Below are 27,677 nucleotides of genomic sequence, written 5' to 3'. Positions count from 1 at the left end.
GAAGGGACCACTTCTAGGGATGAGAGGGGATTCAGTCTCCATGCTCATTCAATTCTTGGCCTCTCTGGTGAGACTGCCAACAAGGTTGCCAGTTAGTACCATTTGTGGTGTTGGGTTTTGTGATATGGACACTAGTCCACTGAGAACTGGATCACATAGGCCACTGAACAGCCTTCAGATGGTAACAACTATTGGTCAAAGGTAATCTTTCTTATTTCTATTTTCCTTATTTATAATTATTCTTTGCAGTAGTAGAATTCCAGGAGAGGTGGCATGGACCTTCCCTTGTCATTCCTTTTGTCTAGAGACTACTTCCTGGGGGTCTGTAAGGCTTATTCTTGGAGCTGATCAAAGACAGGGGGGTGGGTTTTATTTTCCTTTCAGTTCTAGTGTGCCATTTCTCATTCTACATTAACAGTATTATCGTGGTCAGAATTAACTTCATGAGCTCAGTGTGCCCAGGCTTTGTGAGAATGCAGAGTACAGTCTGTGGAAGAGGTTTTCCATAGTGAAATTTTGTAATGGACTCGGATTTTATGTGCCTGATCTATGGCATGGCTGTTTTCCCATGCTTTACAATGCACTTCACATGTCTCTGCTTTTTTGTCCTTGAGGTTTAAAAAAGATTAATGCGTCAGACCAAGTTAGTTCTTGGGGCAGTTATTAATTAAGGCAGACTTGGGAGAGGAAAAAAAATGAATTTGGCATTGATACTGACAGACTGATTGTAGGCTGGCTGCTAACAAGCATTTTTTCCCAACTGTGAGAGACTCTTGAGCTCAAACCTTCACACACTATTTGTTCTATTAGTCTTGTTAATTGTTTTATGGCTCTGTTTGGATCAGCAGAGTTCCCATGTCCTGATTTGGGAAAGTTTAAAAGACAAGGAGAGGATTTACCTGAAGTAACGTGGAACAAAGAGGTTACTTTCTGGCCTCTTCCCACTTCAGAGCTCTTTGTTTTCATTTGATTCACTGTGCTTTAACAGCGTCCTTAATCAAAACTCAGAACACACGCATAGAGATTTGTCAGGAAGCACATATCATCAACTAAAATGTCCTGCAAACACACAGCTGGGTTAGAGTTTCACCTCCCTAGCCTGTTGCTCATCTTCTGTGCAAGAAGACTTTTTTTTGCCTTAAATGTCTGTAGTGTATTAAATATGCATGTTGTATATTGTGGTAGTTAAAGGTGGAGGGTGCTAAAGCTGTAAAAGGAAGAGAATGGAGTGTTGGTAGGGCCTTCTGCAGTTGTGCCTCTGCTTGCTCTGACGTGAAGATTTCAGGTTTTGGTTTGTATAGTATTATTTGACTCTCTTGCTAATCTCCTGATAGGAAAATCATTTTTTTTCATTAGGGAGCCATAATAGCGTTTGTCTGAACTTGTCACACTGCCCTCTTTCGTTGTATTTAGGTATGGTAAAATACGTCACCGGATAATTTTGGTGAGAGAGATCCCTCTTAGGAGTTTCAAATTAAATGACAGACTTGTTAGACTCAAATTGGAAACGTACTATTTTAAAGAAGTGCAGTTGGGTATGAGTGAAGATCTTGGATATGAATGTAATTCTTAGTTTCTGCATGCCAGCTTTCAGAATTGTTTTGACATCTCAGTAGGCTGGAGGAAGATTTGTCGTAACAGCTAATAATGTCACAGCTCCAATTTCTGGATCCTCCTAAAATAAAGCCCTCTGTCTGGGACTCAGAAGGAAACTAGTAATTGAAGCTTCTGGCCATGTAGTGTGTTTATTTCTCCAGAAATTAGGTTTTGATATTTCTCAAAATAGAGCTGGTGGGACGTACCTCAGTGTATGTAAGGGATTGATTTTTATTTTTATTTTTATTTTTTATTTTTAACTTTACAGTTAAAATCAACAACAAAAAAGGCAACTTGCTATTAAGGCAGTAGTCAGTCTTTTTGCTGTGGAAAGGTGTGATGCAGTTTTGGTACCTCTGACAAGTTCACTTTTAATTTTTTGACTTGAAAATAGTATTTCAAAAATGTAATTGTGTCTTGAGCTTAAATGTTTGTAAATTTTTCATCAGAAAATTCTGCTTTCTGGATATGCTTCACATGTGAAGATCACTAATTTTTATTCCATTTCTTCTCTAAAAATGAATGTAACAGATCATATCAATCCCAAGCTGCTTAGTCACAGGACAGCAGTCGGTGTTGAACTATAATCCTTTACCAGCTTTTCTCCTTAAGTGGTTAAACAAAATGTTATTAAGTGATAATTTCAGACTGGATGGTTTATCTCTGGCTTTGAATGAAGAACAAAGCTGGTCAGGAGCTGTGATGATGCCCAGAGGCATCCTGCATGTCTGTACTTAAGGGAGATGCTGACGTTGTCCTGTTGCACTGAGTTTTGTAGGAAGGTTGGTGTGAGTAATCTGCCTTTTTTGCAGTAAACTGCAATTCATCCTTTGTATTCCTCAATCACTTATCGTAGGTGGAATGGAGCTGGCTCTAAAATTCAAAAACTTGGAAGTATTTCTAGTGTTAAGTGACCATGTAAGACACAGAATGAAACTCCAGAGGCACATCCCAGGATCTTTTCACCTGCAGGATTAGTACCAGATTGGAGCTGTGCACTGCTCAGCTTGTGTGCTTGGCCATAGCCTAAGAGCAATTTCGGAAGTGTTTTGAATAAATCAAGCTTAGGCAGGAGGCAAAAAGAAGAGTGACACAGCAGAAACATTCTCCCAGGAGAAAGCAATAAAGTGGTAGAGCAGCAGCTACAGAAACCTTGTCCTTCAGGCAGTGGTGAGGTGTGGTCAGCCTCCTGTTATTCGTGGAGGTAATAAAGTTTTGGTTTTCCTCAGATCAAGATGTGAAAGGCTCAGCTAAGTGGCACGTCCATAAAACTGGGCACAGCAGGGAGAAAGGGGAGCCGGAGGCAACCATGGTGGTGAAATTTGCTGCTTTTATTACATCCATGTGGTTATCTTTTTTTTTTAAATTTTATTTTTTAAACAAAATTTAAACTCTTAATCTCTTCCTGTTTGGTTTATCACTTAAGTCTATTTCTGGTCCCATTATCACATTATTTCTTTTCTGTGTCAGGCAGCATTTCTGTAGTCCCGGGTAGTAGTGTAAGATTTTCAATTGGAGCTGACCAAGCTTTTCTTTCTTCCTTATGTAATCTTTTTTTTTCTATTTGATTTTGTTATGTGGAATCGTGAATAGGTTTTGAAGTTCTAGGGTTTTACTAAATGACACTTTTATTGGGATAATTGCATTACTGAAACCATTTCTTCAAGTTTTTGCGTGGTAAACTGAATGCATTGTATTTCTCTCCAGTGTCCTTTTCATTTTAACTGTGTTTGTAAGTACGAGGAGGTACGTGTAAACAGAATAAAGCAAACCTCCTTACATAAGCAGTCCTTGTATTAAAAATGTAGGAAATGGTTAGCTTTCTAGGTCAGTTGTGTAAGAGCAGACTTGTTCCAATGTTATAATGGATTCTATGTATTTCAATGTCAAATCAGATTCATGGGGTTGGAATTGTAACTCGCACTAGGAGTAACGTTCATTGTCTTCAGACAAATGTTTCTCAGACAGATAGGAAAGAATTTCTGTTACTGAGAGCACTAATTGAAGCAGAAATTGTTTCTGAGCCTAAACCAGGCTTTTCGCTGATGAAATATTGTTGTTTACAGCATTATGGATCAAAAATATTGCCCATTACTGACTCAGCAACTGTTTGTTAAAGAGAAAAAGACATCTCTATTCTCTTCATTGCTGTTTCTTGATATAAGTGCAGGGTTTGGGAGAATGGTGTTTAAAACTTGCTTTAAACCCCTGCTGTGTTGTTGTTGGTTTTGTTTTCAAAATGGGCTTCAGGCTACCTGGCCCAGTTAAATTAATCCAAGAAGTTCATTCCTGTCTGTTTGTCTCCGAACATGAGATAATTCTACTTTAATTAATAGCAATTGTGTTTTTAAAAAGACTTGTAATTTTATGGAAATGTTTATTAGCGTTTTTTCAAACCAAGGGATTTTTTTTATTGCCAGCAAATGTTTGCCAGTCTCAAATGGTCTTGAAAAGCATATATCCATAAAACTAAACACTCATACACTGATATGTTGCTGCAATTTTATGCTTTGAAACAAGTGCAAAGAACAAATGAATTTCTTGTTGTTTTTCTTTTCTCCTTTCAGGTGATCATAGTAACCACCTCTCCAAGCTCAACTTTTGTACCCAACATCCTTTCCAAGTCCCACAACTATGCAGCGGTTACGAAACTTGTCCCGACGTCAGTCATTGCCTCAACTACTCAGAAGCAACCGGTGGTTATAACTGCTTCTCAGTCCTCTTTGGTCAGTAGCAGCAGCAGTAGCAGCAGCTGTTCCACTCCCTCCTGTACTGCAAGTACTATTGCAGTGACTGCTGTGGTATCATCAACGCCATCTGTCGTTATGTCAACAGTAGCACAAGGTATGGCAGTAATTCTGTGTGTGTAAAAGCTCTTTCACTGCTGAGTTAGACTTGGAGAATAGCGTAGAGACGTGCTTTGTGTTTACATGTGCTGAGTAAAGAACAGGACACGTGAAAAAAGTCTGAGGAAACTAATCCAAAGTACTCCAGAAAAGGTCTTGCTGGATACGGCTCTTTCCCTTTTCAACAAGTGGTGTGCAGATCCAGTTCTTAAAGAGAATCTGAGATAGTGTGGCATAGCTTTTGTTTAGTTTGAAAAAAAAAAACTTCTTGTGGCATTAAAACAAAAAAAAAAAAAGGCTTTTGAGAACTCTGATGCACAAAGAATGATCATTTCCAATATTGTTTCCCTCAATGCCCAACTTATAGAAATACACAAAATTAACAAATTAACACCAGCTCACTGAAACTAATGCTTGACATGCCTAATCTTAGGATACTTCTTGTGGTAACTAATCTTGAAGACAATTCTGAAATGTAAAGAAGTACTTACACCTTTTTATCTGTGTATTTTCTCAGCATCTTAACTTTCAGGTCCTTAAAATTAATACTTGAGTGGGCCTGAATTTAAAATTCCTGGTTTTCTAATTTCTAACTTCATCTATGTGCTAGCTTGACTGATTCAGCTGTACAACCTCCAGCTGTTTGGCTGGGAAACTGTGGAAAAATGAAAGGACCTCAGTGACCAGCACTTACTGTGCCTAAAAATGACAAGTGTTACACACCAATTTTTCCTGGTCCGTTATTTTCTATTCTTGTTCCATTCCACAAAAAATTGGGCAACTCAGGAGGTATTCCGCATTCCCTATTACTTTTACTTATTAGGTCCCAAAGGTAGACCATCAGTTTATGGAGCATAAAAGCATACAATAGAACATCAAATAACATGAACTGTGGATTTTTAGTTGGATTTAATCTTGGAAGAGACAGCTACAGTTCTAAAGTAACCCATGCAGTTAAAGATTCAATGTCATTACAGAAAATACTGATGAACCATTGTGACAAACGAATAATCATTTCCCCTGAGAAGAAAGTGAAATTTATGAATGTAAACAGCTGAGCAAGAAAATTGAGAATCTGTCTTAAGTGATGTAGTGAGAAGAAGGCTGCTTATTTAGATTGCCAGAATTGTAACTTATTATGGCTGTTAGCACTGTCACTGCCATCTATAAATATAGAGAAGTAAAAGAGGAGATTTTCTTTCAATGTTCCCCTTAGGCAGTTTTTAACCAAGCCCTTGCCAGTGTAAGACATACTTTGTCTTTTTTGGTGCTTATGGATGAGAAGCTTAGAGAAAGCCAAAATTTGTTGGAAATGTTGTGACAACAGTGCAAGACCTAAGTATTTATGTATGTGGGAGCTTTGTTTTTGTATCCTATTGCTTTTCTTTATTACTTGTAAGATTGTTTAACCTACCAGCATAAAAAAATGTTCCACAATTTTCTACATAACATGATTACTTGATTCAATCCTGTATGGTGACATTGCATTCACTAAGGGATACTCCCTTATATTGATGGATTTGACATTTGTCATCCCTAAGCTTGTTGCAGTCTTCGTTGTTTTTTTTTCTTACTATAAATATTTTGCTTTATTGAAGATTAAAGTCTGGCTTTGCGAAGATTAGTGGAGTTATTTGTACTACAAAAAGTGCAGGAAGGAGACTAAGACTGTTGAGTCTTTGTATTAGCTGCCGTAATATGTTTTACTGTCACGCTGAAAATCTGCATAAAGCTCCCTTGACTCTGTACAGAGCATTTCTGATACAAGTAGGAGCTTTTTTAAGTAGGAGGGTTTTTTTAATGTATATTTATTTGCATCTTTCAATGGTAGAGGCAGTTTAAATGCAAAAGTATACAAGAAATTGTAATTTTATATCACATTATTCAATCTTAAACCATTTACTCTTTTACAGGTGTGTCTACGTCGGCCATTAAAGTTGCCTCTACCAGACTACCTTCCCCCAAAGGTTTGGTTGGGAATCCAACACAGATCTTAGCACAGTTCCCCAAACAGCATCAGCAGTCCCCCAAACAGCAGCTGCACCAAATACAGCAGGCTCAGCAGCAGCAACAGCAGCAGCAGCAACAACAACAGCAACAACAGCAGCAGCAGCAACAGCAGCAGCAGCAGCTGGCACAGTCTTCTGTAGCTCAACAGCAGCCACAGCAATCTCAGTTGCCACCTGGCATCAAGCCCACCATTCAGATCAAGCAGGAATCAGGTAGTTGGAGTTAATCTTCGGTTGTATTGCTGATTGATGAGGTCTAACCCCACACCTCAAGAAAGCAGGGCTGAATTCTGTCGCAAATGTACGTGGGGAGCTGTCATTAAGGCACAAGTACCTGAGTACTGGATTGTGCATTAAACACAAAAATAGATAGGTAGTAAAGGATGTCTTAATGTTTTCAGCTAAAAATAACTGAAGAATTTGGTTCTGTCATTCTTCTTGTTTGACTCAGGTATTGTAGACTATGTTTTAGGAATGAATGTTTTATCTTTAGACACTTAAAGGTATGTAAATATCTTGAAAAGCAACTTGGTTGGCAACTTGAAGACACCAGTTTCCTGAAGATCCAAGAGCTGTTCAACAGTATCGACTGGAAAAAAAAAAGTTAATCTGCACTTTAATTATTTTCTTGGGTCCAGAAATTGAAATCTATTTCTGAGATATTTGTCAAAGCAAAAATACAATTAGATCTGAGACTGGGAGTTGGACTTGATTCTTTTTATAATATTGATCCATTCAGTTGACTTTGGGCAAGTCGCATGATCTTTCTGCCTTGGCTTTACTCTGCTGTAAAGTGCAGTTCTTAGTGAGATGTGGTAAGAACTGATGCTTGCAAAGTTACCAAATTCTAAAGCAAGAAATGCTATAAAAGTGCAAAGTATTTTTATGTCCATATTTTTAGATTAGTCATGTGGTCAGTATTTGATTATTTTGTTTGTATTATCAGGCCATAGAATGGGGGAAAAAAACAACAAAGCAAAACAAAACAAACAAAAAAACCAACCTTACCCCTGTCCTTTAATAAACTTCCTCTTGGATTATAGCACCATTGCCTGGGAAAAAAATATCCACTAATGAGGAAACATTGGAGGCCTCCATCCTCCTGTTACTGGACAATACTTGAGCAATAAGAGCTTCACTCTGTGCATTCTACTATAGTTTTAGGCTCAGAGTGTTTTTTAGTTAAAGTATCTTTGGAAATGCCATTTGATACCTACTCTCTGAAAGATGTGAGCTGATTTTCATGGAGACTTGGCTTTTTATCCAGTTTGTCTGGAGAATGCAAAGGCCTTGGTCTTCCCAACTTCATTATGGCACTTAAGTTTGGAGCTTACTTGCTTTGTACTGCTTTTATGGTCAACGTAGAAAGAAGCAAATATCTCTGGAAGATGTTTCATGTCCTGAACGGACAAAATTGTTTGCCTAGAAATATTTGTACAAGTATAAATGTCTGCATTTAGATGGGCTTATTTCAGCCTGGGTGTTTCATGACATTTGCCCAACACAATTCAGTTCATTTATCTCAACATGAAACACCACTTGAGATGCAAGTGACCTGGGGATACTTCTGAAAAGCAAACGTGAATTGTGGTTTGCAACTGAGAAGTGAATCTCACACGTATACTACTACTCTACACAAACTGAGAGAAAGCGAGCAGAATCCTTGCCATAATAAGGTGCCCTCATCCTTTTGTTCTTGCTGCTTCTACTCAGTTTGTTTCATCCCAATTCCTTTGCAACTTCAAGATAACCAATAAATCAAGAGGAGAGATGATAGTTTACTGAAAGCAACCTTGTGTAGCCAGTGTTACAGTTGCTTCCTTATGCACATCAGTACTCAGTGTGCAGGAAGCTTTTTGTTTCACAGGGATGAAATTCAACTATGCTCTTAAAGGCATATTAAAGTTTACAGGCTAAATATGTGAAGAACTTCTTCATTTTTAGATCCTTCACTGTATACAATCCAATTTGGTATTGGTTGTAACCTGTTGGTTCCTGGGAAATGTGTTCTACTTTTTGAATCATGAAAAAAATCAATACCCAGAAAAGATCAATAAAACAAATCAATGATGGAATGGAATCCCATGCCTCAGTGGGAGTAGCTAGGAATTGAAACAGGCACGTGAAAGGCAAAGATGATGATTGTCTTGTTATTTGCAAAGAAATCTGAAAAGAAAAAAAAAAACACAACAAAAACCATTTTTTTCAGGATCAAGAATACTTGGTCTCAGAATAAAAGCCTCGTGAGGCTACTTGCCCACCAGGGCTTGGTCTGAGAAAACATTTCAGAAAGTAACTTTTCGTGCCTGTATTTTAACAGTGACCTTTCTCCTTTCCTAGGTGTTAAAATAATCACTCAGCAGGTGCAGCCCAGTAAAATCCTTCCCAAACCAGTTACAGCGACCTTGCCCAGCAGTAGCAATTCACCTATTATGGTGGTTAGCAGTAATGGGACTATCATGACAACTAAACTGGTCACTACTCCCACTGGTAAGTTATGGTTCTGAGAAGGGAAGGGAGGGTAAACCCAGACATGCAAATAATAAAACAAGGTTTACTAGGGTTAAAAAAAAAAAAAAAAAGCACTTCTCTCTTGTAAACAGTGAGCACAACAGTGCATTCACAAACGTTGATAATTGTTCTAGATTAGGATTTGTAGCATTGAGTGCTCTTTTATTCCCTTATGATCCCTTTAAATTGATTCACAAAAGCATGAAAATTCCATTGCCATTGAGTTTGTTTTAAAGGAAATTTTCTTGCAATTTACACCAATACTTTGCACTTCTGTAGTACCTTGTATTACATAATTTACATTAATTAATTTTTAGGTGCCTTAAGTAGATAGCTCATCGTCATTCCTAGTTTACATATATGGAGTTTAGAAGACAGATGACTTGCTAATAGTCTCGCAGTAAACTTAAAAAAAAAAAAAAAAAGCCTATAAATTGAATTTTAAACTCAGTGTTTTTCTGGGGATCTAATTGTATTTGTGTCTTACTGATTGAGGATCAGAAATAATGCAGAAATAAGTGAAACTTGTGTGAGGAAAATTTGCAAGGCAGCTTTATCCCAGTTTTCTGAAAACTCAAATTAATTTGCATGCTGAATTTTTAGCATGAGTTGGGGATAGTAGCATAAACTAACAGTTAATGTTCTTTTTTTAAACTTACCTCTTGAAATACTTCACACAGGCATTTCAAAGCATATAAAAGTTGTAGCAGTTCTGTAGTTTATTTAATTGGTAAAACCTGTATTCTGCTCCATTGGATCTGAACACGTGGTTTTCCTGTTAAAGCAAGTTGTTTTGCTGTGTGATCGGTAGCAATTAATGTCTGTAGAGAGTATCTGCAGCCGTACAAGCAGAATGGAATTGCAGTGTTAGTGTAAGTGTTGACTCCTGTTATTATTTTGAGCAAGTTTTTTTTGTGGACTCAAATCTCTTTCCATTCTGAGGAACAGGGATTAAAAAAAAATAGTAGGTAGGACTTATCCAACTACTAAACCTGTAAATTACGTTGTCATTGTAAAATTGCACTTTTCACTTAAAGATATACTTAGATCAGTCATTGTCAGCATTCTTAAATGATTTGTCTCATGGGTAAAGTGAGAGTATAGGTATCCCTCGAGAGAGAGGAATCCATTCTGGTAGTTTCATCAGAGAATTCTTGGGCATCTGACAGAACAAGAGGCAAACATACAGGTAGAATCTACATAGCTATTGAACAGTTTAAAAAAAAGCACAAAGCCTTCGGGACAAGGATATGAATTAAAAAGTAGCAGTTGTAAAATACAATATAATATTTTACAAAACTCTTAGACTATTTTAAAGCTGGCATATACTTGAATGTTTCTCTGCAGGTTTAAAAACTGCCTGTGGGATCGTAAGGGGTAGTGATAAATTTCAGCATAGGAGCTCTCTGAATAAATTCTAGTGCTTTTTGTCTAGACTAACTTATTTTTCCCAATAAATACTAGTGGGGAATTATATTCTAACAACAAACTTTATTGTTTTCTCTTCCAAACAGGAACTCAAGCAACATATACGCGGCCAACAGTTAGCCCCTCTATAGGGGCCCGGATGGCTGGAACCCCAGGGGCTGCAACATATGTGAAAACCACAAGTGGCAGCATCATTACGGTAGTGCCAAAATCACTGGCTACGCTGGGAGGCAAGATTATCAGCAGTAATATTGTTTCTGGTAGGCATATGTGTTGTTTGATATTTAAAGTTTTGTCACAAGCAAGTTTTTACTTGCTTTAATTGGGCTTTTCTATGGGTTATGTGCTTAAATAAATTTTAGGGCTTTATTGGAGAAGTTAACTCAGAAGAAAAATAGCTGAGGATAAAAATGAAAATAGCAGGTGGAAGGTATGGAAGAAAAGTACTCCTGTGAATTGCAGTGATTCTCATATTTAACATGGAAGCATCTAATGTGAGGAAAGATTGAAAGAAAAGAGAAATGTGGAGAAAAACTGCTATATTGCCTCTTGTTAGAGGGCTGGAAGGTCATAAAATTGTCTAGTTCAAAACATTTGGTAACGTGGATGGTGCTATTTTTCTTCCACTGCACAGCCAAAAAAAAAAAAAAAAGAATAAAATTAATTTCGTAGCTTGTAGAGTTAGCTACGCAGTCTCCTACTTCCTTCTCTTTTTTAATAGTGTCAGCCTGTCTTTCCCTTACCATCCTTACATCTTCCCTCCCAGCTTTGTGCAGATCCAGCTGCTTGTCTTTGTCAGTCTGCTGACCACCCTCTATGTTCTCTGTCCATGTAACCACAGTACATAGGGTCTCCTTAGGGTCAGGACCAAGCACGCGTGCACCAGTTGCAGTTCTCAGTGTCTGTTTTGGACTTTGGCAGTACTTATGAAGAGAAGGTCTGCCTCATTTCCTAGCTGGGTGCAGGTGCGAAGCAGGATTTGCTGGGTCTGTGCTTCCTGTCTCCGAATTACTCAGAGCTCCCACTGTTGCTGATTAACAGAGACCCAGCCTGCCACCAGCCAGCTCCTGGCACAGGCAGTTTGGTAAACCCACCCTGGAGCGTAGTCTGGTAGAGAGACTTCAATTTTTCACATCCTAATTTCTACAAAATAGTACCTGGGACTAATAGAGTAGCTTTGTTGGGAACAAGGGGCTTCTTCAGCTTGTTGCAGGTATGGTGACTGGTGTGGGGTGAGGTTTGGAAAGGATGTCTGTTTTTATTTTAAGTGCTGTTGATTCATATTCTTTTTTTTTTCTTTTCCCAGCTGTGGGTGCAGTTTCCTAGCCATCTAGAATATTCCTAGGTCACTAAAACTTGATGATGGTCTTGTCCAAACAAGTCTTCCCTTTCTCAGAATTAATACAACTATTAATCAGAAATACCTAATGAAGTATCAGCAGATACGACTAGTGGGTAGAAGGTAGTGAGAGGAATCCTTGGGATTGCAGCTATATTGATAGAGGAGTACATTCTTCAGGGAGAAAGTGGAAGGGATGGTAAAAAGCTGCCTGGGTACATCTTTGGAATGGCAGTCTGATAACATTAATTACTTAAATATGAGCATGTGTACTCTTGTAGATTGTGGGAGGTTGTCTAAATTTATCTCTTGCTGTAGGTAGATAACCTGATGCGGGGAGTGGAACTTAATAAAAATAGGGAAAGGAAGAGAAATATTCAGCACAGCACTTAAAAACAAATAAAAATAAAAACACTTACATACTCAACTTTCAAGAACTGCTTTTTAAAACAATAGCTTTTTTTTCCAGTACACTATTGGTCATTTATATTGCAACAGCTCAGTTCTGGAAAGTGAAGGCTTTTCTCTATCTCAGTACATACGTTCTTCTGGAGAGGTTATCTGTGTGCTCTGAAGTCATCTCAGTCAACTTATCTGTGCAAATAGGACCTTGACTTGAGTATTAGTGTTGCCCTTATCTCTCCTAACACGAGCCTTTGAAAAGTTAGACGAATTAGATTGAGAAACTTGCATTAGTGTGCTCTGTAATTCATGAGAAGGGGCAGACTGCACTAACACAGAATGAATTATTCCTGTCCTGCACACACGTCTTGACTGTAGAAGAAAGGTTCTTAGAGTGGTTAACTGATTTTTATATGTTGAGTTGGCAGCACGTACAACAGGAATGTATGCTACCCTTTGTTTTGTTGTGCTGTCACATTTAAATACCCTTGTGCAGCTCATCAGCTTCTGAAGTGAAAGGAAATGTACATGTGAGAAACTTCACACTGCTTCTTTTCCCTTTAAAATTAAGGAACTACAACCAAAATCACTACGATTCCAATGACATCCAAACCCAATGTGATTGTTGTGCAAAAGACTACTGGAAAAGGAACTACAATTCAAGGGCTTCCAGGCAAAAATGTTGTCACAACGTTGTTGAATGCTGGGGTAAGTAAAGTTTAAAGTCTATGGCCAAGTGACAGGATGTGTTAGCTGCTGTGTTCTTTATGCTAACATGCCAATTAAAAGCAAATTGTGCATGAGCTCAGTAACAGATACAGCATGCTTTAATATTTGGGGTGTTTGGAGAGTATGTTTTATAGGATACAAAAGATCTTTAAAACAAGCTGGAATTGTTCCCAGAGTTAAATGAAAATAAAAACTTTTGTGCTTACCCTTGTTTTGTAATCTTGAAGGCGCTAAGCACAGGAAAATAAGTAAAATTTTACCCTGTTAGTGGTCTAATGAAAACCCCAGTCCTGTTATAAGCTTGCATATCCACCTGTGTATCTTTTGGGCAGAAATAAGCTGTCCCTTCACACCTTTGATTGCCTGTTCAAGAGTCCTGTATAATGCTAAATTAGTTTTTGAATAACCTGATGTGTAGAAAGAACAAAGTCATGTTTCCAGCTTCAGCTGGGTTTTCCTTCAAATGCTAGCAAAAATGATGAACCTGCTTTACATTCCTAGCTAAAACTGTGAGATGTAGTGCTTTAATCATGGAATCTTTTAAAGTCTACTTGGCTAGCAGAGCTCAGTAGGATTTTTTTTTTTGAAACCTGATAGGAAACATTTTTTTTTTTTTTGAAAACTTCTGCTTTTGTAGTTTAAATAAGAAAAAAACCTAAAGCCATGCTTTCACAAAAATGGGCATCTTGTGATGTTACACAGTAGGAAACATGAGAATGTGATGATATTTCTGAAACAGCTATGGCTCTTGGGATTTCCAGCTACTTGACGGGAATTAGTAGGAGTGCTGTGAGAACTGCCAACTAACGTAGTTCCTCGTATGGTTTGTTACTGTGCAGAACTAAAAAAGCATGCTCAATTTCTTTGCTCTCCTTAAGCTATCAAGAGTCTAGTCATGTGTCAGAACTATTCCAAAATCAAATGTTTCCCATGAAACAGCTGTGAATCTGCATTTTCTTTTTAATAAATGAAATTTTACTTAGGAAAAAGAAGTCCAGACATAATTAATGTCTTGGTCATGAGGATAATACAAAGATCTCTAATTAATTTATTTTTAGGATCTCAATTCAGGTTTCATAGATGTTGTGCCAAAATTAGTGTTAATAGAAACAAGAAGTTTTAAAAAAAAAAACATTCGTGAAGGATTTGAAGAAAGTTCCAACTTAGGTGAATTCTTTGAAGCAACTTCAAAAACTTCTCAGTGTCATTTAGTTACTCTTTTTACTCAGCCTTTCAGAGCAGCTCAAAAGGTAAAGCAATGGAAAAGGGGATTTTGGTAGCTTTTCCATTCAAAGCCATAGGGTTTTTTGTTCTTGGTCTTTAAATGTTCTTTGTGTTAAATACATCTAGTTCTAACAGCAGCAGGTTGATTTTGTGGTACACACACTCACCAATAACTGTGTATTTTTGTAGAGAAGTGGGTCTCGCTGAACAATTTCACTCAGTTAACCTGTAAACTTTGGCTTCTCTACAGGGGGAGAAAACTATTCAGGCAGTGCCAGCAGGAGCAAAACCTGCTATCATCACTGCCACAAGACCCATCACAAAAATGATTGTTACACAGCCAAAAGGAATAGGGTCCACGGTCCAGCCAGCCACCAAAATCATCCCAACTAAAATTGTTTATGGTCAGCAAGGGAAAACGCAGGTACAGTGAGGACCCATTTCTGTTTTGAAATGTACCCCTAAATTTTAACGGGAAATAGATCATTTTTTCACTGTGTTGCCACATCTGTTGCAAGATGAATATATGCAGAATGTGTCTCTGGGGAACGAGACTTAGGGAAGTATTGAGGTGGCCTTGATTCTGGCTTCTTGAGCGCCGTGTTGGTGTTCGTTAGCTGTTCTTGGAGGCCTCGACCGAGCCGAAAGAAATTGGTAAATCTTTACATAGCTGAAATAATGACATAGCTGAAACTTAAGCTATCTGGCGATGGCTCTGGATGCCTCTTAAATGTTGAAGCTAATGATCAGATTGTTAAAGGTAAAGATGTGGAGACTGGACATAGGCCATGTGTCAAATGTGGGAGCTTTATTGGAGCTGCTCTATCACTGATGTATGTTCAGGTTGTCCCTGTAGCCTTGTATTGTTGGTGGGGCTGTAGATAGAGAATCTGGCTTGTTTCTGGACACTGTCAGTTAAGACTTTTTTTTCTGGTTGCACTTTGTATGTAAAAAACCTAAAGTTATATCAGGTAAAATATTTAATGTCTTGATCATTCGAGACTATTGTGGGCTAAGGAAGAGAGGTGCTTGTCTTTATCAATCCAGTGCATGTTCCAGCTCACCCGTGTAGCTTTTCCCTTGTCCACGCCATTGTGTCAAGCCATGAGGAATGACTGTTCAGTGCTTCACTGCGTTAAGTGCTCCAAATTACTGAGATGTGCATTCTTGTGCACTGCCGTTTACTGGTTTCATAATCAGAGCTGCTGAATTTACAGGTAGATTTCTTATAGTGAGTTACCAATATTATACGAGTCTTGTACTTTGATCTTTTCGTGGCACGCTGTTCTCTGATTGCTCGGATCTGTTTTCTTGAGTCCTCTTACTGTACACCATCTGTCTTTCTGACTAGGTCCTCATAAAACCAAAGCCAGTGACATTTCAAGCGACAGTTGTGAGTGAACAAACTAGGCAGTTGGTAACTGAAACGTTGCAGCAGGCATCAAGGGTAGCAGACACAGGAAATTCGTCTCTCCCAGAAGTGAAAGAAGAACCACAAAGCTACACTGATAGCAGTTCTTCTTCCACAGAGTCCTCCCAGAGCTCTCAAGGTATGTATTCGTGTTTCATAGCATATGAATGGTCTTTCTCTCAAACATGCCAGCAAGATTCATATATTTCAGTGCATCTCTTTAGCACATTTCTTCACCCAGTCTCTTAGCAGTGAGTGTCAGCGTTTGCTGCCATTAGGAGCTTATTTAACTTCTATGAGTTGTTTACTACGCGCAGCATTTTCCTGGGCAAAAAGTGGGAATGATGTTTTCTTCCCAGCCTCCAACTTGCTCTTCTGTGCAACTTCTCATGTGATAGAGGAGAATAAATAGATTTATCTATAAATTAACACCCAGCCTTTGGTCAGGAGTGGCCATAAGATATATCACTGTGTTTAAAAACAAAACAAACAAAAAAGCAAACAAGCAAATGACTCTCAGTAAAACACGTGCACTTATTTATGTGCTATCAGTCACTTTCTATAATAATTCCTATCTGTTGGTCTGTACTACCATTTTAAGTAGCTTTTAAAAAATGTTAAAGATTCAGCAAACTTAACAAAATATATGATGTGTAAATTGAGAATGCTGAATACATGTTGATGATCTGAACCACTAAAACTTGTTGAAAAGCTTGTGGAAAACTTGTTGAAAAACTTGTTGAAAAGCAGTGAATTCAGCATACAAAGAAACCTACTGAACTTTGACTGTTCAAACCAAAGCTTTTATAAACAACTAAAAAACAGGATCTTTTTGTTGGAAACTTGATAACATAAGCTGTGTTTTACTTTGAGTCGCTTGTAATTAAAAACTAAACGAGAACTGAAGAATGAGATGATGCATCCTTGTTAAAGTTCAACCTGATTTAATTTTCAACCCTACCTATGCTTTGAGCATGAGGTTGGATGAGAGACCTCCAACCCAATTGCTTCTATGTCAACCTGATGTGCTTTTGTTCTCTTGTGAACAGATTCTCAGCCTGTAGTCCATGTGATTGCTTCAAGAAGTCAAGATTGGTCAGAACATGAAATAGCTGTGGACACAAGCCCTACAATAATTTACCAGGATGTATCCAATGAGTCTCAGTCAGCTACTTCCACGATAAAAGCTTTGCTAGAACTTCAGCAGACAACAGGTGTGAAAACGCATGTGGTTGTTTAAGATGACTTCAAAGCACTCAGCTGCCACCTGTTTTAGCAGCAATTTATGATATCTTCTATAATCACCGTAATTCCTGTAAAAGTCCATCTGAAACAATTACATAATATTCACAGTATATTTAATTAAACCATTGCATTTGTGTTGGAGATATGTTTTAATGAATTCTGCTTTTCTTCTAAAGCAGTGAAGGAGAAGTTAGAATCGAAGCCAAGGCAGCCCACCATCGACTTGAGCCAAATGGCTGTCCCAATCCAGATGACCCAAGAGAAGAGGCATTCTCCAGAAAGCCCTTCAATTGCTGTAGTGGAGTCGGAATTAGTTGCCGAATATATCACAACTGGTAAGTGACTTAAGGTAGCATGATTGTGGGTTTGCAGTTGAAGTCTGGGGACTTCAAATGAAGTTTTCTTACTCTGTCTTTCACTTGTTTCACTCTAATGCTTAATAGAGGAAATGAATTCTCTTCCATTCCTGAATGGAAATGAATTTTCTTCCATTCCTGAAGTCCTGTGCAGAAAGGGGCAGAAACTGCATCTGCTTTTCTAGGACATGCTGGAGAATGTTTCAAACTGAAACAATTGGTTGTTGCTTTAGGACATCCTAGTGGAACAGATATTCTGTCCTCTGATCTGATGAGAAAAGGCAGTTCCGCTTGTCCTTAGGGAAAATGTCTAGTAAGGAAAAAGCAAAAATGAAGTTCATAGAATCATAGAATATTCCGAGCTGGAAGGGACCTGTAAGGATCATTGAGTCCAAGTTACAGGAACTGCACCAATTGTTTTGAGAGAAGGCAGATTTTGATTTATTTTCATCCATAATTGCAAAATGTTACTTGATTACAAGCATTATCTAGGTTGTTTAGACAGGTGGGCATTTAGTGTGGTAGCGTAGATCTCAGCTTCATTGTTTGCTGAGAGGATCTGCTAAATTTGTACTTTTAAAACTAATTATTTAAGCTGGAATTATGGTTGGGAATCAACCTTTTTTTTTTTTTTTTAACTCTTGAATTCTCTTATCTGGTTGTCCTTTCTTGTCTCACCCAATGAATCCCTTCCACTGGACAGCTCTCTAATTGTATCATGAATCTCTGATGCTCTCTGCTACCCCCAGAACTCCAGTTATGAGCTACCTTTCATATATACATGAAAGGATCAAATTATGTGTTTCCTGTTTTAATTTCTTAACTCCACATTATCGGTCTCCCGACTTTATTAGGAAAAAAGAAGTGTGTTGAAAATATGCATTGAAAAAGAGGAATAAATACCTGTCCATAACTTCAGTGTTCTCAGTGTTAAATGTCCAATCTGATCTTTTCCTTTTTTTCATTTTCCTGTTCTCACCTCCTCCCCTTGCTTTCATCCCTTGTACGATCTAATTTTGAGCACTGTGGAACTGGGGGTGGAGGACTAGTGTTATTCTTTTAAATAGCACTTAACTGTATCTGGCTTCAGCTTTGAATGTTTGAGTCATGCTCCCTTGGATCCCTGTTTAAAGAGACTCCAAAGTACCATAAATAATGTTAAACTGATCTCCAATTAACAAGTCAGTCATGTTTACTGACATTCAAGGTTCTAGTTTTTGCTGGATCTTCTTGTAAAAGCTCATGCAAACTAGGGGGAGAAGAAGGAATTCCAGGCAGTATCTCTGTAGGCTGGAGTCTTTTCCTGCAGCCCAGAAGCCATATGGAGTATAAAAGTTGAAAACTTCCCCAAACTGTGATTACTGCTTGAAATGGTGTTTTGTTTTTTTATTTTTTTTTTAAACTTTGAGATGATTTAGAGGAATCCACCAGAGAAGTGCAGGCTACTGTGGGTTGACTAACAACAGTCTCTGTTAGAGCACAAAACTGCTTATTTTGCTCTCAAGTTTTTGCCCCTTCCCTTTCACTCAGGTTAAGTGCACCCTGGCAGGGCATGCAGGTAATGCAGTGTTTCCTTTTGTTTTAATTTGTGCTTCCCAGGATTCATCAGTAATCCACAGAGGTGTATTTTCTGCTAAAATTCAGTCATAAGATAGTCTGCAAGCTAGAATCTGTTGTGAAATCTCCTGCATGTGCTTAGACCGAAGGATTTAGATACCTTTGAATCTTTTTGGGAGCTGGGATTCAACGTGTGCTTCCGAGTGAGATGAGGGGAGCAGTTCACACGTCTTAGTGTCACTATTTTTGTCTGTCTGCAGACTCAGGAAGACAACACTGTATTGGTTCACATTCGGAAGAATATCTACACAACCATATAGGTTAGAAACTTTACTTCTAAATGAAGCTTTAAATTGTGCAGGAACTGTTGCGGGATATCCACGACGGACCTGGCACAGCATGCAGGCTGGTACTGATATAATCCAACTCCTCTCCTGGAGTGGGAAAGTAAAATTGTCATATTAATTCAAAAATAGACCTTTCTTAAGACTCTCAGCAAGGTCTTTAGTATCTTCTAACTTTCAGTTATTTTGTATCTGGGTATAAACTACTACTTATCCTTTGTTTTTTCAGTATTGTATGACTAAAAAGTTAATTAAAGCAAATATTTACATATCGGTATGGCCAGACATATAATTTGGTTTCTTATCAGTGACTGCAATATAGAATGGTTGGGTTTTTTTCTCACCAGAATATCATTACTCTGTCAATCCACTGTTTAATTACAGAGCCGTAACTGTAGCGCCAGAACTTAGCTGTAACTGCTCTAACAAGAGTCACAGAACCAAGACAAGGTCTCCACTTTTGGGCTGTGATTTCTTATCAACCTTGCTTGTTTTCTTTAATACCAGAGCATTTTCCAATTGCTAATCTTGCAAGTTTAGCCTATGCTCTAGAGCATTTCTTGTGATTTATCAGTGATAGAAATTCAGTGAGCAAGGCTTGCTGTTCTTAATTGCAGTCAATTGTACAGGTGCTTTTAGCACCTGTAAAGATTACAGAATAATTTGTAGTAATTGTACACTGTAATTTGCTGTGTGCTGTTGTGCTGGTTATATAAAATGAACCTAGCTGAAATTATAGATCCTGTATGCAAGGTTGTTGTGTTGGGAGAGGGAAACCAGAGAGATCTGGACCAAGCATGATTACTTAGGAATTAAAGACAAAAGCAAAACCCCTGAGATGCTATTTTAAGAGGCTTCTCAGAATAGCTGTGCACTTAAAGGTTGAAGCTAGCATGCAGTAAAAGATGCATTTCAAACGCACGTTTTTATTTCACTCATGCTTTCAGCTGAAGGTTAAATAGGAAGCAAGTAATTAAGTTCTTCAGTCAGTTCTGGAGAAGTGCCACTCACCTCTTTACTTTCAGTTAGCCATCGGTCCCAGCCCCACCAGCAGTCATCCCAGCCCCAGAGGACTCTGCTGCAGCACGTGGCGCAGTCACAGACAGCAACGCAGACTTCTGTTGTGGTGAAATCTATCCCCGCATCCTCCACAGGCGCAATTACCCATATCATGCAGCAGGTTGTACCCTTTCTTTTCCAAGCAGTCTATAAACAGTTAATTTTGTATGGGACCAGGGCTTGTTCAGCATGAGCATGTTGGTGCCACTGAAAATGCCAAGTCTGAGGGCAAATTCATAACTTCAGTTTAACGTTGCCTGTTTTGGTGGGGAAGGTGGTGGTTATTTTCCCTATTAAAAGGGAAGCAGTTAATGAGATGACTTGAGAGTGTTAAGCAAGAGGTATCCACAGCCACCATGGAAAAGACTTTCCTAGCTCAGTTCTTGCTGTCTGTGTGCCACCTCTTTGACAACAGCAAGCTATTTCTTTCTATATGTTGTGTTGTAGGGGTTTGTGTTCTTTAGATTACATTGGTGTTAGTGTAGGGAAAGAGGAAGCAGAATCTGAGCAGTCCACAGAGCACAAGTGGCTTTTGGATTCAGGGTCTTTAGTTTATGAATTATATGAAAATTTCTCTTCTTGCTGAACCAAAAAACAAGATTATATTTAGACACTCATGGTAAGGATCCCAAGCAATTGTGTAGCTTATCCCAAGCTGGGGAGCTTCTGGAGAAATATTACTGAAGCCATGCTGCTGCCTTCCTTCAAGAACTGATTGTTTTTGTCAGTCAAGTACAATCGATTCCCTCCCAGTGAATGCACGCTGCTCAACTCTGTGATGCTTTAACCTCTGGCAGCCTCAGCTGTGGCCCAGGGCAGTGCCACGTTAGGGTTATAAACCCCTCTGCAAAGAGGACGTTGTCACTGATGTTTGTGTAGGCTGCTTCTTCCTGCTGGAGTCACTAATTAGTATGTCTGCACCATGGTTTACAAAGCACAGTAACTCTTGCTCCATCAGAAAAATTAAACAATGTTTGTGTGATGCCCAAGAAAAATTGTAATAAAATTTTGAGAAGGGAAAGAAAAAGCAGGACTTGTACTGAAATAGAAAGAATAGATAGATAGGTACATGGGGAGCTGCAGCAGAAATCGTGGAGTAGGTGGCAAGGCTTTCAAGAGGCACAATAAGAATTTGTGTAGATGTTCTGGTTTTGTGTAGATGTTCTGGTTGCGAGTAGCTACTGATTCAACCACCTGCTAATCCCTGCGCCTTCCTACTCAACTGCCATGCAGTTCTAGTGGTTTTGAACCTCTGTCTGATGCAAGCAAGGGCTACCCAATCTCCATTGAGGATTAGTTATGTAGTTAATGTTGTCACTTGGGGACTTGCCACGTTTTAAGGTGTTAAAAATAGCTGTTGATTGCATAGAAACCATGAATTCTGCATAAGGGTATACGTGAGTTGTTAAATAAGTTGAAGTAGTACAGCTGAAGAATTAAAATTGTTTTTAGATTGTGTGGCCTTATAATTTGGATTTCTCTTTACTAACTCACTCTTCACTTCTTCTTCCTAAGGCCTTAAGCAGTCACACTGCGTTCACCAAACACAGTGAACAACTTGGAACGGAGGAGGGAGAAGTGGAAGAGATGGACACCTTAGATCCTCAGACCGGCCTGTTCTACAGATCTGCCCTGACACAATCGCAGGCACAAAAACAGCAAAAACTGAGTCAGCCGCAGCTGGAACAGACTCAACTGCAAGTGAAAACTCTGCAGTGTTTCCAGACTAAACAGAAGCAGACAATCCACCTGCAGGCCGATCAAATCCAGCACAAACTCCCACAAATGCCCCAGCTTTCCATAAGGCATCAAAAGCTAACCCCCCTGCAGCAAGAGCAAGCACAGACCAAACCAGATGCACAGCACCCCCCCCACCACATGATGGCCAAAGAAAGGCAACTCCCTACCTTAGTGGCACAGCCACAGCAAACTGTAGTACAGGTGCTTGCAGTAAAAACCACGCAGCAGCTGCCCAAACTGCAACAGGCACCAACGGCACAAAAAATCTACGTGCAACCCCAACCCCCCCAGAGTCAAATGCAGCTACCTGCCTCTTCAGAGAAACAGCCAGCGAGCCAGGTAACGGAATATTGATAGCATGCAAAATACACGTCGCTATTCAAGGAAAAAATCAAAACACCAACCCTGTCGCTGTAGCAGTGTTTTGTCCTGGCAAGAGAGAACTCCTCATTCCGCTGGTGTTAATTACCCCCATCAGAAGGTTGACACTAGGAAAGAGAAGCACATGTTATAGGGGAAAAAAAAATCCATAGAGCTCACAAACGTGTTTTGTTGGACAGTTTTTATGAATTTCTGCCACCATTGGTGCATGGAATTTGTCCCTAATTATTTTCTTTTATTTTTTTAGATATGACACGTTATTAATTTCCGTTCCCGTAGCACTTTTTATTTCTGTGGAAATAAAGATGAATACACTGCAGTCTCCTAAGGCTCCATTGTACGTCTTCCTTTGTAGTTTACATCTTCCTGAAGTTAAATGTCTTTCATGTACAGGAGTAATTTGATTTTCCTTGGGAGGGGAAAACAAAAAGACTAAGAAACATGGAGAAAAAAATTAACTCCAGAATTTTTTTTAGCCCTTTCAGGAGTACATGTGAATACAACAGGGTTAACAAACATCACAAGGGGATGTAAATCCCAAAGGAAAACGAGGCTGCTGTGGTATTATACTGCTACAATCCTTACGTAGCAGCCCAAAGAGCTGCTTTTCCCCAGGCTTCAATTAACTGTTACCATATCATTGCTAATTCCTTTGTTAAAACACTGAGTTTCAACTGTCTTCCTAAAAGCAAGTATGTTGTTTGTGCCATACTGTCCTTGGAAATGATTATTAGATTTTTCAATAAAAAAAAAAAAGTCTAGCTGTAACATGCACAACAAAAATTTGATTTTCAGGTGCAGCATCCAATTATAACGCAAGGATCCACAGTTACAAAGATAACTTTTGAGGGGCATCAGCCTCCTTCTGTTTCAAAGGTAGCAGGTGGCAGTTCCGTGCCCCAGCTGGCACTGCCGGTCACGAGCCTATTTCCCACGCAGGCATCCACGAAGACAGCAGTAGCAGACGTTTTGAGAATGTCTGTGGTGGAAGGTGATACAAACGTAGAAACTGTGATAGTGGAGCCCCCCAGCAAGGCCACGTCCACTAGCACACCTGCTAGCGAAGCAGAGGCGTCACCTTGTACCCAGGTGCCGAGGGTGGCTGCAGTAGGGATGACGGCAACTTCCACCCCCCAGCAACAGCCGTGTAAAGAATCCAGTTCAAGTCCTCCTGCTGCTGCTCCTTCTGTAACAGAGAGGAAACTCGATGCACAAGGAATGCCTACAACAAAGCAGTTTATACACATTCAGAATATATCACAAAAGAAAGCTGAAGAGAGCTCATCAGAAATTGTTATCCAGGTAAGAGAAGACCAGAGCAAATGAGACAAAGGTTGAGCAGAGCAAACTCGCTTTGTCTAATGTGATGATAGCAACTGAACGATGTTCGAGTATTTTTTTCTTCAGTTTTTGTGTTTTTCCACTCCTATGCTTGCAATGGATTGCTACTTCAAAGCAGGTAGCTCTCGTTAAAATGAGTTTCTCCGGCACTATGTCATTCACAGTGTTCCTAGTGTCTTCCTTTGTTTTTCTGTTGAGAAAACAAAACAAGCTCATCTCTTACAAACCTCCCTTTGAAACAGTTAAAAGTGTGACCATCACCACTTTCTATGGAACTGTCATCTAGAATTTTTTGATACCTTTTAGAATTACCTCTGAGTATAATAATTAGGGCAAAAAAATGAAGTAAAGGGGTTTTGCTATGTGGGTGGGGAGAGTTCAGCAAATATGGTCTGGATTCACAAGAAAAGTTTGTTAACTTTGCATATGAAGTCTTGCCACTTTGGAGATACAATGACTATAAATGCTTTGAATTGTTGCCTACCTGATGAATATTTTGAATTGATTCTGTTGTCTTTGATATGATGTTTTATGATGTAATACGTGGTCAAAATGTCAACTGGTGAAGTATTTAAGTCATCTGAGGACTTGGTGTTATAGGATGAATCTTTGTAGACAAGTTGGCACTGTATATGTTTACAGAAATGGTGTGGATTGAAATGGTTTTGTTGTGTATCGTGTTACAGTGAAATGCTTTTGATGGGGAAAGAATACTTGTGTACAGAACTTTCAAATTTTTCATGTTAATTTGTTAAAATCTTTATTGCAGCTAACTTTTTGCTTTTGTAGAAATCGTTTTTGTACTAATTCTTAGTCCTCATTTCCCTAAATAGACGAAGGTAGATTTCTATTTTACTTCGAAACTGTGTATTTTGAGAATCTGTATCGTTTATCGTTGTGGCATGCTACAAGCTTTTCCAAACCAAAATACTGCCCAGAACCTTGAATTGTATAAAGATGTAGAGTTAATTCCTAGAACCAACAACAGCATAAGCAGAAATAAATAGCTTAGATCCATTTTGTTTCCTCAGCCTCTGTGCTACTGCAGCTCTGAAGCAGGGTCAGAGCTGGTATCGTATCATGTGCAGGAAATATAGCTAGTCCTTAAAACTGAATGCCTAGTCTGAAACAAAACTAGAAAAAGTTAAGACTGATGAGAGTATTCTCTCTGCTTTGCATGTGGGGAGCAATGGGTGGTGGATATCAGTAGTTTAGCAGCTGGAAATCTGTCACAGACCTGTAGTGAAGATCCAAGCTCAAGAGCAGTGCCTTACCAGCAAGAGCATTCAGGTTTTTATCTTTCACAACCTAGTCCTGTGAAAGGGTGCTCTGAAGCTTTGCCTGATGTAGTGTGAGATGCAACGGGTCTTAGCTAGGGAAGAGTGCTCTTGGAAACCAAATTGCCCCTTTCCATGAGTACCTGCACTTGCGCAGACTCCTTTACCTGCAAAAGCTGTGCAAGTTAAAACTTAAATCTCTTTTTTTCTTTCAGACCATCCCACAATATTCCATCCCTTGTCACTCCAGCTCCAACGTGGTAGTGGAACCCAGCGGGCTCCTGGAACTCAACAACTTCACCAGTCAGCGCCTCGACGACGAGGAGACGGCGATGGAGCAAGACGTGGACAGTAGCACCGAGGACGGCACCGAGCCCAGCCCCTCACAAAGTTCTGCTGAACAATCCTAAGGAATTGGGACACGGGAGTGCACTTTAAAATATCTTGGGATTCGAGTCTCCAAGATGCCCTCGTATTGTGATGTCTTAGAGCACTTTGCCTATTAGAATCGTTCATTGGACCCTTGAAGCATCAGTGTGTTTTAACAAGACAGTATTGCAGAAGCTGCATCTTAAAAATCGTTTCCAAAAAAAAAAAAAAAGAAAAAAAAGATGTAGTTACTGAGATATAGTAAACCTGTGACAGTGGAATGTACTCCTGTTAACAAGCAAATCTGCAGCGAAATCTACAGCTCGTGCTATCGAAGCCTTTGCCCAGGTACTGAAAGAGCTTTCAGTGAAAAGGGATCCTTATTTTGCTGTGTCTTTTTGTTAGCTGTTGAGCAAAACACCATCAAAAAAAAAAAAAAGATGTTTAATAAATATTTGTATTTTTAAATAGCATGTGAGAGAAAAAGTGTCTCTGACAGTGCTGGAAAAGCCCCAGGAATTTTGGAATTGGTTAGCTTTCTTGCACTTGTGCTCACTTAGAGTTAAGATTTTTTCATAAGCCGAAAAATATAGTTTATTTTTTTAAAATTCTTGTTGGTGAATGTTTGGAAATAAGCAAAATCACTAACTGATAGCAATGTGGCTTTGCTAGTGGATTTTTGTTTTCATGCTTTACAAGAATTAGGGTAACAGTGTATGAGGTGTTTCTCTGTGCCATAAGCACGTGAAATGCTCATCTACTCTAGTTAATCTGTGATTATTTATTTAAATATGAAACTTAAAGTGAGGCCAAGTTGTTTAAAAAGTTCCTGTTAAACAGGCAGGTGTGTAAATTCTAGTACAAAAGAGGTGCGGGGGATGTATTTTGTTATAAATCCGTTTTTCAAAATTGGGGGATAAGCGGTTCAGCATCTTTCAAAGCTGAACCCCCGAATTTAGAAGTGAGCTAAGGCTTTTACAAATCTGTATTTTACTCTTACATGCTGTTTTTAAAGTGACCATTTTGGGGAGTTTAAAAGCTGAAATCGGTAATGCAGCGGTAGGTTTCGGAAATTAGCCTTATGACTTGGCTTGTCAAAGCAATACATTGGGTTTTTTGTGATAGTTACAAGCCGCAGAGAGAGGTTTGGGTTCGGATGGGATAACAGAACCGGTTTTAATACATTCTGCTAATGAAGACAATACTTTTTTTTTTTTTCTCAAATGTATATAAAAACACGTTTTTAACTGTTTTGTATAGATTTCATTATAAATAACTAAGCATTTTAAGACTTTGACATATCATTTAATTGTATATACATCTATCAGCCTAACTGCCCACTTTTTGGTGCTGAAGTACTACTGTAAGTAGATTTCATCCAAAGTCTAATACAGTTTTTTGCGTCAGTCTTTTTTTTAAGCTGTGATTTTACTGTTGATATTGTAGTTAGACTAAATTCCACCTCAAGAAACTCTCCAACTAAAAATACAAAACCTAAAAAAAAAAAACATTCATCTTACTTGTGCTGAGTATCCAGCTGCCTAAGAGCATGCAGTATCCCCTAGATGGTGCTGTTCCTTTATAAAATAACCAAAGTTAGATGAAAAAGCAAGCTCCTGTGACTTCCATGCAGATTTTTTCCTTCTGTTTTCTCTTCCATTAATATCACAGAGTCATTTAGGTTGGAAGAGACCTCCAAGATCACCTAGTCCAACCTCTGATCTAACACTAACAAGTCCTCCACTAAACCATATCACTGAGCTCTACATATAAACATCTTTTAAAGACCTTTTAAAGAGTAGTTCTAAAATCATGCAGTTTATTATGGTGGAGAGGTATCCTGATAAATACAACGTGCTGAAAAGGTGGAGTAGGAAACTTTACTTTTTGCATTACCTTTATGTTGGAATAGGTACTGATTTGATTTCTGTGCTACTTAGGATGGAAGAGGATATATATGAAGTGAAACATAGCTTAGGTGTTCACCTAGTTAAAATAACCCTACCTGTATGCTGCTGTAGGTGGGTCAGGTTGTGGTAGCTATTTGGGAGCTGTTACCCTTGTTTTAGGGAAATAACTGACCAACAAGAGGGACTAAGTTTTGATCCAAAAGTTCCCCATTACTACAGAATGACAAAAAGCTATTAAATACTGATTCGGCTGCCAGTGAGATTGGGCAAGTAGCCTGTTAGGCTTTGCAGGTGCCAGCATAAGGCATCCTCTGTAGTTTTCCATACACAGTTCCTCTGGTTTGGTCAAGTTTTCATCGTCACCCGGGATTTTGTTGCATTTTGAGCATGATATTTTATGCAAGGATTTTGTTTGCACCTTTAACGATGACTTTACAGCAAAGGCATGAGCGGATCTGCAGTGGAATATTTGACAGTTCCTTGAAGACAGCAAAATCCTGAAAAACAAGTAGGCTTTTAGCGCTGCCAGGAGAGGTAATTGTTTTGTAGATTGGCAAATTGAAGCACTCTGGGGGGGGGTGTATCTAAAGATTGTGTAAGACA

The 27,677-nt window shown here is 38.9% G+C and overlaps 1 protein-coding gene across 17 annotated transcripts in view; it reads left to right on the top strand.

The window, feature by feature from the left end:
- EMSY (EMSY transcriptional repressor, BRCA2 interacting) overlaps positions 1–26,553 on the top strand; it is a 39,585-nt gene extending 13,032 nt beyond the window's left edge. For 6 of the 17 annotated variants that reach the window (XM_038178102.2, XM_038178064.2, XM_038178073.2 and 3 more), the window contains 14 exons: positions 4,164–4,440; positions 6,356–6,664; positions 8,792–8,941; positions 10,477–10,650; positions 12,703–12,839; positions 14,335–14,508; positions 15,436–15,634; positions 16,545–16,709; positions 16,917–17,075; positions 18,914–18,973; positions 20,023–20,177; positions 21,572–22,135; positions 22,973–23,479; positions 25,011–25,349. In XM_038178102.2, coding sequence (XP_038034030.2) covers positions 4,164–4,440; positions 6,356–6,664; positions 8,792–8,941; positions 10,477–10,650; positions 12,703–12,839; positions 14,335–14,508; positions 15,436–15,634; positions 16,545–16,709; positions 16,917–17,075; positions 18,914–18,973; positions 20,023–20,177; positions 21,572–22,135; positions 22,973–23,479; positions 25,011–25,205 — 3,225 coding nt within the window. In that variant the 3' untranslated portion in view covers positions 25,206–25,349. Of the gene's footprint in view, positions 1–4,163; positions 4,441–6,355; positions 6,665–8,791; positions 8,942–10,476; positions 10,651–12,702; positions 12,840–14,334; positions 14,509–15,435; positions 15,635–16,544; positions 16,710–16,916; positions 17,076–18,913; positions 18,974–20,022; positions 20,178–21,571; positions 22,136–22,972; positions 23,480–25,010 lie in introns of all 17 variants that reach the window. The other 11 variants (XM_038178122.2, XM_038178084.2, XM_072032912.1 and 8 more) reach the window with 10 other exon arrangements.
- The last annotated feature ends 1,124 nt before the right edge of the window (positions 26,554–27,677 follow it).

This window comes from Anas platyrhynchos, chromosome 1 (genome assembly GCF_047663525.1).
Source record: "Anas platyrhynchos isolate ZD024472 breed Pekin duck chromosome 1, IASCAAS_PekinDuck_T2T, whole genome shotgun sequence".
NCBI lineage: Eukaryota > Metazoa > Chordata > Aves > Anseriformes > Anatidae > Anas > Anas platyrhynchos.
Note: the sequence above shows the minus strand (reverse complement) of the source record. Positions and strands in the feature narration are given on the sequence as shown.